This window comes from Sorex araneus, chromosome 4, assembly GCF_027595985.1.
Source record: "Sorex araneus isolate mSorAra2 chromosome 4, mSorAra2.pri, whole genome shotgun sequence".
NCBI lineage: Eukaryota > Metazoa > Chordata > Mammalia > Eulipotyphla > Soricidae > Sorex > Sorex araneus.
The window spans coordinates 36,452,949-36,470,083 of record NC_073305.1 but is presented as its reverse complement, the minus strand read 5'-3'; the positions used below and the strand labels follow the sequence as shown (position 1 = coordinate 36,470,083).

General features: G+C 45.0%; 1 protein-coding gene across 2 annotated transcripts in view; it reads right to left on the bottom strand.

The window, feature by feature from the left end:
- CTDSPL (CTD small phosphatase like) overlaps window positions 1–17,135 on the bottom strand; it is a 127,503-nt gene that overhangs the window by 17,464 nt on the left and 92,904 nt on the right. Inside the window, exons 3-4 of one of the 2 annotated variants that reach the window (XM_055135296.1) lie at window positions 8,762–8,794; window positions 2,287–2,388 (exon numbers count right to left, since the gene is read on the bottom strand). In XM_055135296.1, the coding sequence (XP_054991271.1) occupies window positions 2,287–2,388; window positions 8,762–8,794 (135 nt within the window). The remainder of the gene's footprint in view (window positions 1–2,286; window positions 2,389–8,761; window positions 8,795–17,135) is intronic. The other variant, XM_055135297.1, reaches the window with a different exon arrangement.

Sequence of the window (17,135 nt, the reverse complement as noted above, 5' to 3'; positions counted from 1 at the left end):
GTCTCCTGGCCAGGTTGATGAGGACAGTTGGCCCATCCTGCAGGCCTCTCAATCCCTAGCACACCTGCAAATGCCAGGGTATTCCAACTAGCACTTTGCTGGGTGCCAACAGTGCCTGACGCTTCAATACGAATCAGCAGCAGTCACTGTGCTCTCAGGGATGAACTCGGCTAGGGTCAAAATTAAATTCCAAAAACCAAGGGAGAAAGTGACTCATGTAGGCCCAAGTAAATGGCACAAGGCTGCAAGCCTTGGGGCAGGTCAGAGGGGGAGGGAGAGCCCAGCCAGATGGTGCTGAGACCATGGGGTATGCGGGTGTTCAGAGAGAGCTAGAGTATGACCCAGGGTCTGCCTTCACATGTACATCAGCGTGTGTGTGCACTGAGCTTCTTATTCGATGTGTAAACTGGAGAAATGCAGCAGATCTGTGTGGAGCCATCACTAAGCACAGGAGAGCACCCGAGGATCCTGAGGACGGTGTGTTCAGGCTGATGGCTGGAAGGCTGAGTTTTATCATTTCATAGCTATTACAGAGAATTATGCTAAAAACCAAAGGCTGAACAAAGAAGCACCCCCAAGGCTCTGGATTCTGAGGCCATATTCCACCGAGTATAGTAAAAGCAAGAAATCCTTCTGCAGATGAGATCCAGTGCTGGCCCTCCACCATCTCAAATGTACAGAGGAAGCCGGGCCGGCTCCAGAGTTCTCAGCCTGGGATCACAAGCCTGAGTGCTGCATGTGCAGCCTTAACACCTCAGAGCGAGGCTCCTGGTGTTTTAAATGCTCAGAGGGCTTGGAGGTGCTCAGCGCACCAAAGGCCATGCATCCATGCAAACGCAGGCAGGCTGAGAGAGCCGGAAGGAGGAGATGCTGTGTTACCCACTGTTCACTGACCTCTGAGAAGGTCCTGGAGACCGTGGGGGTGGCTAAGGCACTGGCTTTCAGGCTGGGAAGCTTGAAAGAAACCTTGGGCCAGCAGGGCCCACGTGCCTGGCCTGGCAGGAAGCTGCTGACATGGTGTCAGCAAATGACCCCTGTTCCAACGAGCTTGGGGGAGAGAGGCCCCGGTGCTGTCATTCGTGGAGCCAGTCCTGACTGGGCACTCGAGGAGCTGGGGAACAAGGGACTCCTGGCACACCTCCATGGCCATTTCTCCCTGCCAGAGTCAGTATGCGTCTCTCCCAAAGGACTCGCAGACTTGCCCTGTCAAGGAAGGCATCTGCCCAGTGAGGAGCAGGCACAGGGCAGAAAGATCTTCTGGCAGATTTCAGGGCTCTTCCACTTCCCACGGAGCCATCCACAAACGAGCAGAGAGCCGTGGAGACGGGAGTGTGGAGCAACTGGCCAGCCTGAGTTGAGTGACGCAGCACGGACCCACAGAAACCATTTAAGGAAAATACCGCCAACGCCCTCAACACCTGCCTCTGTGACACGGACCGCCAATTCTCTCCCCAGACCTTGTCCTTTTGCTTCTTTCAACTGATTCCATTCCAAACAGTGGAAAAATGGTGAGTCAACTCATGGTATTGTCACAGCTGTCCCTGTTCAGAACTCCTCAGGTAGTGCGGACACTTTGCTCTGACGCTGGGGGGGGTGATGGCTGGGGCGAAGGTCATCAAAGCTTGACCGAGGCTCATCTTCCCATCGCCGCTGTGCCACATCCTGCAGGATGGGGCGTCAGGCTGGTGGCGACTCACTCAGCTGCCATGTCTATAAAAACCCTCGGCCAGTGCGGGTTGTGAATCAATGGCTGAATCAGGGTCAAAATAAATAGCTGAATCTGTTCCGATGCTCTAACTCCAGAAGTCGTCGTCAGAATTGGGCATCTTCCAAAAGCTGGTCTGTCTGGGAAGAATTCCAGGCTAACGAGTTCTTTGACAGTTTTTAGCAGTAAAACACCGCTTCTCTCATCCCCACTCAATTAAACATGGAGCACTTCAGTCACCTTCACAAATACACAGCAGCAGCCCGGGGTCTTGGAGCACTGAAGGCTCTGTGCCACTGGAAAAGGACTTTTGCAAGGGTTGGAATGTGGGAAGCCTTGGATCTCAGAGGGAATGAGTCTCAGTGATGCTTGAAGCCCGTATTTCTGCCCCAAACAAAAGTTGTTAATATTCAACTACCTTAGTTAAAGTTCACCTAGGTTAGTAAGAGCTGTTTTGTGATCTCTTTGTTAATGGTGAACTCAAACTATCAACTATAAGCTTTCCTCTTTTTCATTTTTTCCTTTCAATACAATTGACCAAATCACAAATATCACTGTTATCTTTTTTTTTGTTGATTTACCTTGAATGAACTGTGCACCAACGTTTCATCTAAATCGATGACCACACATTTCTTTCCATAGTCAAGCACTGTCACCTCTGGAAGGAGATACTTAGCTGGTGGCTAATGGGGGGAAAAAAACAGCATTATTACTTTGATGTAAAAGGCAGACAATTTCCTTATTAAAGTATTCTCTCATGCCATTATTAATACAACTGAATACATAAGTGCCTGGTAAAGCATAAAATGAAATTTTATAGAAAACAATAGGAATAAGTAATTTGCAACTGAAGTTTTACCAAACACCATGAAAGGCTACTATGAGGGTCTAGGCTTTGGGGCCAGACAAATCTGGGTTTGAAAATAGGCTGCCACTTTCTCATTTGTATGTTGGGATAATCATTTAAGGCTATTCTCATCAGTTGGAATTATAGTAAAAATCCGCCTAGCACACATATGGTGGTGAATATTATTATTGAAACGGATGACACAAAAATGAATGCTTAATTATAATAGCTACTCTACGCAAGCCGATTTCCTGGGGTCATATTTTATCTGAAATTCACCATGGCACATAATTATATTTAGAGCCATATCAGAACTGTAATAATTTTCAGTGTCCAAAATTTAAAAAAAAATCTTGAAAAGAGATATGGACTTGCTAGCAAAATGGAACCCAAAGTTACCTCCATCCAATACCAGGGAGCAGATATAATGCTGGTGGGTATCAGGAAGTGCCTTGGCCTGCCTCACCTGGATGTACTATTTAGTGAGTGGGGCATTTTTACCCCTTGGGTTCTTTGTGGAAGTTATACTTTCACCCACACGTTTTGCTAACTGGAAGATTCGTTTATGTTTTTAAAAATACTGACTCTAATCTTGTGACAAAGACGTCATAAAGAATAAAAAATACTAGGTATCTTTTTGTTTCAGAGCAGTGCTTCCCCAAGGGAACTGAGTAGGGGCTGGGGGGTGCAGTAGCGTGGATGCAATCCTGGTGCTCTGTTAGCTTGTTTAAAGAAGGCAGATTTCCAGGGGATACTGAGTGATTTTTCTTCTTAAAAGGGGATGGTAAACCAAGTAAGTTTGGGAACCCCTGATTTATAGTATTACTTTCTTTGGGAGCTGCCACACTCAATGTAATTGGAGGCATTTTTGTTTTCTTAGTGGCACATTGGTATTCAATGTCCAAGGTTAATTTTCTATCCTGGATGAAGGTCAAGCTCTGTTCAATACTTGGTACAAAACAAAACATGCCAAAAAATCTGTCCATAGCAACGAAAGTATTGGCAATTTACTTTTGAAAGAAGTGTGGGCTGGGGATGAAATTTGTTAAAATAGCCCTTTGGAACAGCTCTTCCCTTTTTTTGTTTGTTTATTCTGTTTCAACTCAATGTTAGTCGGGCTCTAGGGTCCATTTTGGACTTTAGGGAATATAAGCCTGACGGTCAGCAAGTCAGGTGAACATGCCAGAGTGGTGGCAGTCCTGGAGGGAGGTGCTGGCCGGGGACGGGAGGCAAGTGCGGGGACCCATGTGTGTCTGACAGCGCAGCTCTCCTGGGCGCTGGCATCTTGAATTCTCTCTGACCTCACCCAGAAGAAAAAGTCCTAAGTGCCTCCATGCCAGGCTTCACTGAAAGCTCACGGGCAGGAACTCCTAGGGGCACTGGGAAGAGGGGTGCATGCCTTGGACCTGGAGCCCCCAGAAGGACTCGGCCCTTCATTCTAAGTCAGTGAGCAAGCAGCTTAGTAAAGAAGTTAACAGTGTGAGAGGAAGTTTGGTCTCAGAAAGTGTCTCGGTGGGCAGGGCCCAGTGAGATCTTGATGTAAACACAATAGGGAAGATGTGAGTTATTTTTGTTGTTTGGGCTTATGCTGAGGAAAAACATGCCTGTGACTAGAATAAAATCTGATCTAATTTCTATTCCACAGATATATAATAAAAGCATGCGCTCCATTTAAAGAATATAGACACTAACACTGTTATGATTTCTCTTTCATGCCCTCTGTTCTTTCTCACAGATATATCCCTTCTGGTTTGGGTTGTGTCTGTCCATTCACTTCTTCACTCATTTATCAAGTAACACCTTTTTGTATTTGCTAGCCTGGAAAAGAAGGATCTAGAAATGAATTCCCTAGCATATCTGAATTCACTGTGGATTTGTCAACAGTGGCTCAGTTATTATCAGAACCTGAGGAATAAAACATTCCTTTCTTAGCTGGTTTCACTTAGACTTCACAGGTTCCCTCTGAGTTAATGGTAAGGAAAGCAGCTCATTGTACTTACTATTCTAAGAAAAGGAGAAGGATGAGACTCATATTAAGTAAGCTATTAGTAGTATCAGTTGTTGTTTTGGGGCCACAGTCAGCCATGCTGGGGGCTACTCCTGTGTGGGGCTTGAAGGGCCAATGTGGTGCTGGGGATGGAATTTGGACATCTGCATGCCATATGTGTGCTCCAGCCCTTTGCACCATCTTCCTGGCCCTCAGCAAGCTACTGATTTGGCATTTGTACTTCAGAGAATGAAGCCAGGTTGCAGTGCCATGGGTGAGGGTCCCATTAATCCTGAGTCCATTTCCCAAATGCACACAGCTTTGGAGAGTGTGGCTTTAAATCAATAATATTCTGGAGATTTCTGCTAAGAATGCTCCTGGACATTTGTAGCCCTAGAGCCTGTGAGTAACTGCAATGGTGCTTTTGTTCCTTCCATCAACCTGTGTAGGTGATTTTGGAATCATTAACGGTAAAACTGTCCTGAAGCAGATTTTTCTCTCAGGCCTTTGCAAAGCTCCAGAAATAAAAGATGCAAGAGGAATATAGATAAGTACAGATAGTAATTTTCTTACAAAATGACTTGTTCCAAAGTACGTGGAGGTCACGGCTGGATGAGTGGAGGAAGTGTGTTTTATGTGTGTGTGTGATAAAAAGGGGGACGTGGCGGAGGCTGGCCACTGATGGCTTGGAAATGCTTAATGCATTCTGGCTCTGCCCCCGAAAGAGCTGAGTGAGATTCTCTGTCCCTGGTGGTGAAATGGCAGCCCCGAAGAAGTGACTCAAAGGTCTCACCTTCAGAGGACTGTCCCCTATCTCCTCACAAACATCAAGCGATGTGGTACATCATCTACGTCTATTCTACTTGAGAGTTCTCAGGCCCAGGGCAGCACATTGGGCTTCCCCAAGACTCTGAGTTCTGGGCAGAGAGCTCAGAGCCTCCTACAGGAGCAAAGAAAGCTCCAGAATGACTTTAACTATGTCTGATATATGATAATACATTCCTCAAAAGGTTCTGACTGGGGAAAGTACATTACTACTAATTACTATCGCTCCTAAATGGGCAGAGCGATAGCACAGGGGTGAGGCTCTTGCCTTGCATGGGACCGACCATGGTTTGATTCCCAGCACCACCAGGGGTCACTCCTGAGCAGAGAGGGCCAGGAATAGCCCACCATCACCTCAGGGTGTGGCCTGAAAACCCAAAAATAAATGAATTTAAAAAGTAGTAAGTTTAGGCAAAAAAGGCACAGAAAAATAACTGTTAGAAAACAATTTCTGTTTTCCCTTTTCCGTGTTTCTGTGGCTCAGCTCTACTGGCAAGCTGCTTTAGGGCATCAGTGTCAGGTGTCAATCAAGCAGGGGCTGGGTCGGAAATGACATCAGGCCTTTGACCATCTCAAAGGTCAAAATCACTGTCTCAATGACATTCCTTCTGGGCCAAAGCACTGGAATGCTCACCTCCAGCCATGGCCACCCAAAAAACCTTTGTCTTTGTTTCTTTCTTACCTATCAATACCTAGTTCATATAACACTTCCCAGTAAGATGCAGGGAAGGCCCCAAACCTCAGCTCAGAGTGGGAGACATCTCTCACTAAGAAGAATGTTACGCATCAAATTCAGATAAAGATGTCTTTTCCATTAGGTGTACACAGATGGATTATTCAACTGACTTGCTGCTTGGAAAAAGAAGTAAAACATGACCTCAGCCTTGCATCAACATAAATTCCAGATGGATCAAAGATTTAAGTGTTATGATGAAACTACTAAAAATCGGGAGAAAATATGGATTGCAGTTTGGAATGATCTCCACACAAAATGGAGATCTTTACTGTACTGACACAAAATTCAGATGTCATAAAAGATAAGTGCATTTGCCTATATAACATAATGCTCCTTATTATTTAAAAATGATTGGGGCCTAAGAGTTAATACAAGGGTTAAGGCCCTTGCCTTGCATGCAGCCAATCTGGGTTCGATCCTCAGCACTTCCCATGGTCCACTGAGCCTCACCAGGAGTGATTCTTGAGCACAGAGCGAGGAACATGTTTTAAATATAGCCAGGTGGGGTTCCAAAACAAAACACAAAAAGGCAAAATAAAAATAATTATAAACAAGGCCAAATAGCAGATGTTAATTTGGGGGAAAAACACTAATTACCTTGAAATTTAAAAAGATAACACAACACAAAAATTAGAAGAAATGAATGGGGAAGAGAAAGACCAGGGAGAGAAATACACATGTGAAAACATGTTCATATTCCCCATAAAGAAATGAATGTAAATCAAAGGCATAAACTGACATCATTCTTCACTTTCAGCAAAAATGAGAAACATTAGCTACTGGACACTTCTGGGAAGAGTGTAATGGGCAATCCCATTAAGAGCAATCCTAATGGGAGCATAAATTAGGCTCCCGGAGAATAATCTGGCTCTAACCACCAGACCCACAAGCGCATCCTTCAGTGAAGGTGCTTCCCAAGAGCATCCGCAGCTAGGGAAGGAGCATCACACAGACTGTCACTGGAGTCCGGCAGTGCCCTGTGCAGAAGCCTGAGAAGGTCAGGAGGGGACAAGGCAAAGGCCCATCCTTGGCGAGGCTGGTCTCTGTGGACTCATATTTGGGAAGTAACTTTTAAAATAATTTCCAGGCCCCACTTGATTGTGCTCAGGAATCACTCCTGGCAGGGTTTGGGGGCCACATGTGGTGCTAGAGATCCCTGGTCCTTTAATGTTTTTCTGCTTGTTTTGGGCCCCCCATATGGTGCTGCTCAGGGACCACTCCTGGTGGGCCTTGGGGCACCGTATGTGATGTCAGGGATGTGACATGGGCTGGCCGCACGCAAGGCAAGCACCCTACCCACTGTACTATCACTCTGTTGCCCCCCCCCGCCTCCTTATTAAGGCAAAAAATCATATTGTAAAATTCTCATTTGTATCAATATGCTTTGGGCTTTTTAGAAGATTTCTGGAAGGAAACATAGCACTGTCATCCCATTGTTCATCGATTTGTTCAAGTGGGCACCAGTAACGTCTCTCATTGAGACTTATTGTTACTGGTTTTGGCATATCCAATAAGCACGGGTAGCTTGCCAGGCTCTCCTGCGCGGGCTCGATACTCTAGGTAGCTTGCCGGGCTCTCTGAGAGGGGCGAAGGAATCGAACTCGGGTCGGCCTCATGAAAGGCGAATGCCCAACCGCTGTGCTATATGGTCATTATTGAGAGAGGGACTAACTCAGGGTTTTATGTTCTTCCCACTTTAATCCTGCATAGTTTTTAAAAATTATACATGTAGTGAAACATCTGAAGACCAGAGCTTCACATAAAAACTGCAAACTGTGTATATGATAAAGAGAGGAGAAGTAAGATTCAGATGTGAGGGCCTCAGTGGAAAGTGCTCTGTGTATCCAGAGCCGCAAAGCCACCTTTCAGCCTCAGGACTGAGAGCTCTCAGGGGGTCCTGGGGCCTGGTTTGGGGGCTCAGCTCAAGTCTGAGTTTCTGGGTGGGCAGTGCATCACCCCGCAGGGACCCAGACACTAACCAGGTCTCCTCTGATCTGGAGGACAGGACTCTTCTCTTCAGGTGACCTGGTGCCTTGCTAGGTGGGTTCATATTTACAAGGGACCCCAAGTCTTAATTACTGGAGCCAGGTGGTCTCCGGAGGGACCCTGAATCAGCCCTACTGGAACTGCCTTTCCAGACATGATGACTTAGAGATGCAAGTTATCTTGTCTTTTTGTTAAGACAGTTTAAACATTCTTAAGGCCTGAACAGCCTCATGGGGGGAGACTGTTGGCAGCCTACTGACCTTATATCATGCTACATTATACTAAGAATCTTCCCCCCAAATCTCATCAGACTCTAGAGTCTAGATTTGTGGGGGAAAAAGCTCATTTTCTCCAGTCCAGATCTTCCCCTGACAAATGCTTTTCTTTCTAGAGTGCTGTGGCTTCACATTGAGAAAAAATAAGGTGTGTGTGTGTGGGGGGGAGACTAAGGGCAAGCTGAGAATCTGGTGAATAGATGTGGGTGGCCCTGCTGTTTCCGAGAAAGGGAGCTGCCTGCTCACATTTTCATCCTTCTTCTTTAAACAGAATAGAGCAGTTCATGCCACATGACAAAATTCAACATAAGCAAGCACATTCAAGAAGTCTTTCACATCAGTAGGCCCAAAGCCACAAGAGTCTATGAATGTTTAAATAAAAGTGGATAAATATACATACACTTGGGATGGGAATGACCTGCCTCTGGTCACCCTGAGGAAAAAGAAAAAAAAATTATTGTCAGGTTGGAAGAGAAGCTGCAGGATCATAAATTCAAGAGAAAACTTCAAAGCACCCTGGAATACAATAACCATGGGACTTCCTGTTCTGGGTGCTGCTTACTGGACAGGAGGAACCCAAAGTTAGGGTCACTAGTTAGGCTCCCTGCTAACTCTGTCTGACAGATCCCACCTCCCCCGGCCAGCCAGGCTGGGTTCCAGAGGCTCATTAATCATCCTGTTTATTCGTTTACTCCTAGGAATTTAAACCTTAATTTAAAAATAAAATAGAAAATGCATACTTTTACTTTATATGATCAATCCCACTTTCAACTGGCTTATTTCTTTTTGCACTTTTTTTGTTTGTTGGTTTTGGGGCCATACCCTGGTGGTGTTCAGGGGTTACTCCTGGCTCTGCACTCAGGGGAACTCCTGCACTCCTAGTGGTGCTCAGGGGAACACATAGAGATTAAATCCTGGCTACCTGCATGCAAGGTAAGCATGCTACCTGCTGCACTATTGCTCTGGCCAGGTTTTTTCCCCACTCTTCCCCCTTGAAAAGATGACCACTTCATTCAACATAATAGGCAAGGCAAGGAAGGCAAGTTCATCGGAGCACATCAGGGCAGAGGGCACCAGGTAAGGTATAAGTTCTCTCGTGGGCCCTGGGCATGGGCACAACTTTCCCTTTAGGGGAGTGGAACCTGTATCATAAGGAACCTCAAGGAAGAGACAAAACCATTCCTCAGCCCCAGAATGCTGGCCATGCCAGAACGAGTGGATGGAAACACTTCATTTTAGCACCATCAAGATAAGCCTAATAAAAGAACAATTTGTCTCCACTGTCTTTTCCTATTGTGTTTCTTCTTTACCGAGGGCGGGAGAGGAGGCAATGAAGAGCAGCACAGCAGAGTTCCCAACACAGAAACGACAGATCCATCTTTATCAAGGGGGTCACCGGTGACAGGGATTTCAAGGGAAGGAGCCACATGTCACTGTCAACAGTGGCAGGCAGGGGCCTGGCACTCATCTGAAGAATCACTGAGCTTGTGCTGATTACCCTGAGCTTCTGTACTATAATGTCAACCACTACTTCCTCAGGAGATGGCCTCTGTGCTCTTGGAAGTTATCTTAGAGGATCCCATACTGCTACAGCTCTCCAGCGTGGTGTGCAATCAAATCAAGGCCCAGTTTTCAGAAACCTAGGCAGAGAAGTCTATTTCAGAAGCTCTTAAATCATCCCCAAAATCTGGGACAAGGGTCAAATCACTACTACTTTTCCTCCGACTTATTATTTTATTTTAGGTGGCTGTTAATACAGGGTTTAATGTTGTAGGCATGAAATGATACAGGCTTTCATGTATACAACAGCTCAACACTACAGCCTCCACTAGTGTGTTTGCGTCCATCCACCATTGTCTCAGGATCGCTCCCTTAACCCGCCACCCCCACCCTCTAACCCATCTCCCCACCCAAAGTTCCATTCTGTAGCTCTTAATCTCAGGGTCTGGTATCTTTGGCCATTTGTTATTCCCTTACTATGCTCCTTCACACCCCACGTATGAGTGTGATCGTTCTGTGTCTGTCACTCCCCTGCTCTCTTTCACTCAGCACAATATCCTCCAGTTCCACCCAGAGTGACAAATCACATGGCCTCATCTTTTCCCACAGCTGAGTAGTATTCTATTGTGTATATGTACCAGTTTCTTTACTCATTCATCTTCGGGTTATTTGGAATATTTGGGTTGTTTCCAGATTTTGTTTATCTTGTGTAGTGCTAGAACAAATGTTGGTGTGGAAATATCTTTTCTGAATAGTTTTTGAGCCCTTGGGATAGATTCCCCAAAGTGGGATTGCTCGGTCGTACAGAAGCTCAATTCTAAGTTTTCTGTGATATGCCCATTTTCCAAAAAGGCCGAACCAGTTGACATTTCCACCACAGTGGATGAGGAATCCATTCTTTCCCCTCATATTCACGCTAACACTTTTTTTTTTTGGGGGGGGGTTGGGTTCTTTCTGATGTGTGCCAATCTCACTGATGTGACGTGATCTACTGTACTGATTTGCGTTTCCCTGGTGGTAAGTGATGGAGAACGGTTTTTTTCATATATTCTTTGTGCATCTTTATGTCTTTAAGGAAATTTCTGCTCATCTCTTCCCAATTTTTTTCTTTTTATTGTTTCTGGGCCACACCCAGTGGTGCTCAGGGCTTACTCCTGGATCTGTGCTCAGAGATCACTTTCAATCCTAGCGGAGCATATGGGGTTCGGGGGATCAAAACTGGGTCTGTCACATGCAAGGCAAGTACTCTACCTCCTGTACTATCTCTCTGGACCCCTTCCCCATTTTTTGATGTCTTTTTTAAAAAAAAATTTTTTTACAAGTGCTTTATATATCTTAGGTATTAATCTTTTTATCATGTGGCAAATACTCTTCCCATGTCTGTGGGGAGTCTTTTGTTCTAGTCCTCATTTCTTTAGTGGGGCAGAAGCATCTTCATCTGATGCAGCCCCTCTTGACTCTCTTCGCTTCCCTCTAATTGGCCATGGGCATTAAGTCATTGAAAATGCCTCTGGATTTAATGTCATGAAGGGTTCTGCCTATGCTTTTCTTGATATAACTTAGGGATTGATGTCTGATGCCAAGGTTTTTAATCCATTTTGAATTGACTTTTGTGCATGGCACAAAAAAACCATGGTTTTTTTTAAAAAAACCATGTTTTTTACCAGTTTTTCCAGTATCATTTGTTGAAGAGGCTTTTCATATCCACTATTCCTTACCCCACTTGTTCCTTTGTGGAAGATTAGCTTTGTAGTACTGTCTTCCCATTGTTCATCGATTTGCTCAAGCGGGCACCAGTAACGTCTCCATTGTGAGACTTGTTACTGTTTTTGGTATATCGAATACACCACGGGTAGCTTGCCAGGCTCTGCCGTGCGGGCGGGATACTCTTAGTAGCTTGCTGGGCTCTGAGAGGGATGAAGGAATTGAACCCAGGTCGGCCGTGTGCAAGGCAAATGCCCGACCCGATTAGCTGTCTATATACCTGTGATCTGTCTGTGGGCTCTCAGTTCTATTCCACTGGTCTGAGAGTTTGCTCTTATACCCCATATAAGAGTCTTGTATACAGGTTCTACACAGTCTTGATCACAACAGCTCCACCAAGCCGCGACTCTCAATGGTGGAGAGTATAACTAGAAGCTCACAGGTACAATGGGTTACTATTTTGTAGGGTTCCTCAGACTTGATTGAGAGGCCCTGCTCAGATGGCTATTTCTAAAGAGGTTCTATACCCTCAGAATCACATTTCTGATGAGATGAGCACATAGGTGGGGCGAGAGTCCCAAAACCACAACTGACGGGCCCGACAAAACACAGACAGCAAATGCTCTAGAGATCAGTGGGCTTAAACTTTACTCTCCAGGCTGACACCTACGAATTGTTCATGTGCATGTGGAGTGGGGACACATGTGTGTCCAGCAATCCCTATTACTCTGTTCTCACCCTCACAAGCACTCCACTGTCTCTGCCAATGGGCATGGGAGTTCTGGGAGCTGACTCCTTTCAGTTGGGCCACTGATGGGGGAGGCAATGGTGGCGACTCTGATACATTGCTGCCAAAGCAACTTGAAACTGGAAGGCTCCAATTCTCATTTCTCCAGTGCAAAGTAAACCTGGAGGCTGGATGGTACCGTAGAGGCTGTCTGTCATATTTGGTCCAAAATCCTTCTTTTTTTGAGAGCTCATACCCTGCTGTACTCAGGACTAACTCCCAGCTCTGTGGTCAGGGAGGGGGTTCAGGAGACCACATGTGGTACTGGGGACTGAAGCTGGGTCTGTTGTGTGCAAGGCACACGACATCCCTGTGTCGTCCTGTGTCGTCCCTTTATCCCTGTGTCGTCTCTCTAGTCCCCGATGTATTTCCTCTGCCTCCTGCCATCATGCTATCTGTTTCAGGAGGCAGGAACCGTAGAAACTCAGGTCTAATTTGCTCTCCCAGACAGTGTGCCTGGCTCTGTGCTCCAGACTGACTGCAAGGACAAAGGGTCTCTCGAGTGTGGGGATGAGAAGTCCCACTCCGATGTAGGTGCTGGTCTCACTGACGGGAAAATCAAGTGTTACATAAATGGTGACTTCAGATTTATCTATGTTAACTCAGAATTAATTCCTTAAAAAGAACTGGAAACATTTTTGACAAATGTTAACTGAAGACAGTCCATAAATGAATACTAAATGCAGGTGAGTTCAGCTGTGCTGGAGGAATTGCTCTCTAAGGCCTCTGGTCTCAGACACAGTCAGGTAGATACAACAGGATGTCATACCCTTTTCTCAGGTCATTCCATCCAGGCAACAGCATTTTGGAAATATTTCTTAAGATTTTTTTCTTTGGTTTTATTTTTGGGCCACACCTGGTAGTATTCAGGGCTCACCCCTGGCTCTGTCCTCAGGGATTCCTCCCGGAGATGCTGGAGGACCCTATGTGGTGCCGGGAATTGAACCAGGGTTGGTAAGGTCAGCGCTGCTGTTCTGTATTTCTGTGGTCTGGCTTTGGAAATATTTCTGCCATGACAGCAGTGATTCTTCTTTTCTCCTTGGCAAGTCTAGGACACACTGTCTTTCACCTTATTTTGCCCTTCCCTGCCCTCTGCTGTAGTCGTGATGACGAGGGGTTTCTCGCACATGGTTGTGGTGCTGCTGGGGGTGGCACCCTTGAGCTTCGGTGCTTGTACATAGCTGGCTGTGGCATGCCACAAACCACATATGCTGCTGTGGTGCCGAGGGGCTCTGAGTGCAGAGTGTCTACCTCCTCAGCTAGTGTCTGTGCAAGGTAGCAGGGGCTGAACTCACAGCTCCGGGCCCTTAGCACTGAGCCCTTCCAGCCTTCTCCCCCATTTTTTGGTGGTGCCCTGGGTGGCACGCAGGGCCTGGCCCATGCCAGGCATGGGCCTGCTGCTGAGTCACAGTTTCAGCTCCCAACTATGTTTCTTTCACTAGTGGAGATTCTGAAGAAACTGTTTTCTCGCTGGGGAGGGAGAGGGCAGAATCAAGGGCTGCCTGTGTGCTGACAACAAAATCTCTTCATATATGTCCCACTGGTCTCTCTATAACACAGCAGAGAAATATCTTTTTTAATCCACTGTTATTTTGGAAGAACCTGAACCACACCCAGCAGTGCTGGGGATCTATTGGCTCTGTGGTCAGGAGTAAGTGGGACTTGGGGGAATCATGTGTGGCACCAGGGATTCAAGCCATGCAGGATTCAAGACAAGCACCTGAAGCCTTGTATTATCTCTACCTGACCTTCATTTGTTTTAATAATATTTTTTCAGCTATTTAAAAATATTTTTCTTCAGTGAATTAAAAAATTTTAAGTCTTTTTACCCAGAAATATCATATTTCTCTTCTAAGAAGAGTTACCATATCCAAACCTTTAATAATTCTTTTTTTTTTACTTTTTAAAATGTAAATAATGTCGATTGTAACTGAAAATAAGTTTTGCCTTTCCCATATTATTATATGAATTTCATTTTCTTGTTATGGTTAGCCAGAAACTGCCAATGGTTTTCCTATATTGTATGCTGTTTATATGTAGAAGATAGTTTTCTATCTTGTTTAAATGGGGTTTTTCTCTATTTGGCTGTAATGTTGCTTGGTTTAGAAAGGTACTAATACATTTATATTCATTACGTTTTACATGTATTAGACCTTGAATCAGAGAGCCAACACAGCAGTAAAGGTGCTTGCACTGAATGTGACTGATCTCCGGTTCAACTCTCAGTATGACATGGTACCCCAAGCACTACGGGGACTGAGCAAAGGGCTGGAAGTTGCCCCTAGGTACTGCTGAGTATGACATAAATCCCATCCCTTTTTCCCCAAGAAAAAAAGACCTCCTTCACATGTATCAAATATTGAATAATTAAAAAATATCCTCTCTCTCTGAGAAATGAGGAAGTGTCTGCCATAAAAACGGGGGGAGGGAAGCTGGGGACACTGGTGGTGGGAAGTGTACACTGGTGAAGGGATGGGTGCTAGAACATTATATGACTGAAATCCAATCATGAACAACTTTGTAACTGTGTATCTCACTGTGATGAATTAAAATAAATTCTCTTTGGGGACTATGTCCCAAGGAGAGGAAAAAATAATCCTCTGTCTCCCGTTTAATGCTTTGGGTCCTGAACTTTGATGAGTCTGTATTATTATTGCTATGTTCACATTTTTGGCTTTGCTGTTTTGTGTATTTGATCCAATATCTTTTTCTTTTTTTTTTTTTTTTGCTTTTTGGGTCACACCTGGCAATGCACAGGGGTTACTCCTGGCTCTGCACTCAGGAATCTCCCCTGGCGGTGCTCAGAGGACCATATGGGATGCTGGGAATCGAACCAGCAAGGCAAACGCCCTACCCGCTGTGCTATCACTCCAGCCCCTCCTTTTTTTTGGGGGGGGTCACACCCAGCGATGCTCAGGGGTTACTCCTGGCTTTGCACTCAGGAATTACTCCTGGTAGTGCTTGGGGGACCATATGGGATGCCGGGGATCGAACCCGGGTTGGCCGCGTGCAAGGCAAACGTCCTACCAGCTGTGCTATCGCTCCAGCCACTTATTTTCCATTTTTTAAAACAAAAAATCACTGAAGACTAGTTGCTGTGTTAGACATGATTAGTCAGCGATGAATATTAACTAACACTGTTCATTGAATAATGCCAGTTTTCTTTCTGGACACATGTAGAACCATGCTTTCATGCTCTTTGAAGCCAGGTATAATCCTGTGACTTGCTTGGGCCAATGAAACAAACTCGACTTCTCAGTGAAGACTTGGAAAGCCAGTCTGATTCAGCGCGATCATGGAAGCCAAGGGAAGCGCAGCCTCCCTCAGGCTAGCCCAGGAAGGAAGAGAAAACAGAGCGATGGCGTCCGATTCGTTACATGTGGACAGTGAGCATGAAACATCACTAACAAAAATTAAGATGCGCTGTGAGGGTCACATACACCTCTCATCTCAAAGAATTAGAAGAAACAAAAATTTTTGTCTCATTGATAATAATTTTCATCGATCATCCACAGACTATTTTAGAAATATTAGGCTAATCAATTGCATGATTAAAATTAATTACATTTTAAAATTTGATTATCAATCCAAGTAACATATGTGGCTTATATTATAGTTTTTATTGTGTTGTGGTGACAGAGCCCAACTAATCCATGATAATAAACATGGAGCATGAGTAAAACATAAACCTTTTCTTGTTCTAGGCATCTGAGTTTTACAGGTTGTTAGTGCTGCTTATCTGAATACACTACCTAGCATCTTTACTCGGTCCTCATTCCTCTTTGCTATTTTGTGGAAAGAAAGGAGTAAGATCAGGAACATGGCAGTCTAAATTTCAGGCCTTCTTAACTTTCCAGCCACGAGAAGAGTTGTGGTGAGTCAGAAACAGAGTCAGTCCATGAAAAGGACTGAGTGGGGGTGCTAGAACAACAGCACAGCAGGTAGGGCATTGTCTTGCACTGGCTAACCTGTGCTTGATCTCTGGCACCCCATATGGTCCCCTGAGCACCACCAGGAGTGACTCCTGGGTGCAGAGCCCAGAACCCAGAGTAAGCCTTGAGCACTTCTGGGTGTAGTTCCAGAACAAAACAAAACAAAAACCAATAACAAGAAAATAGGACCGGCAGGTGCATGCCAGTCTTTCCTGTTTCCTTCCCTTCCACGTGTGAAGTCTGGGACTTTGTGCTACCAGACCACGTGCGTGAGCATGAAGGCAAATGTGCCAAGGATGGTCGAGCAGAAAGATGTTAAGAACAGGAAGCAACACAGAGTCTGGGATCCTTCTTGGATCATCATCTATACTATCCCCAGCAAAACCAGACTTGAGCTTTTTATGTGAGAAAACAGTCTCCTATTTGTTTAAGCTATTATTTTTCAGTTTTCTTTAACTTGCTGCCAAAACCATTCCTATCTGATATAGATATATTCTTGGAAACAGCAGACAGATGAATTTGTCAAGCCAATCTGATATCGCCCTGGAGTTTTATTAGGAGAATTCAGATCACTAAACTTGATTTTATGCCTACTCTTTAGGCATAGTTAAGTTTACTACATTTTATTTATCTAATTTTATTTACTCCAAATTTCAGTTTATTTCCCCTTTCACACTCTGAGAATTTTGAGGATCTAATTTATTACTTGTCACAGTTCTGTTCCCAATAGTCGTATTTATTCCTACATTTTCTACATTTGTATTGGAATTGATTGTCAATCTCAGCGTTTCCCCCCACCTCCAAATCACTGCATGTCTGAAAATGTACTTTTTTTTTTCTGAATAGATAAA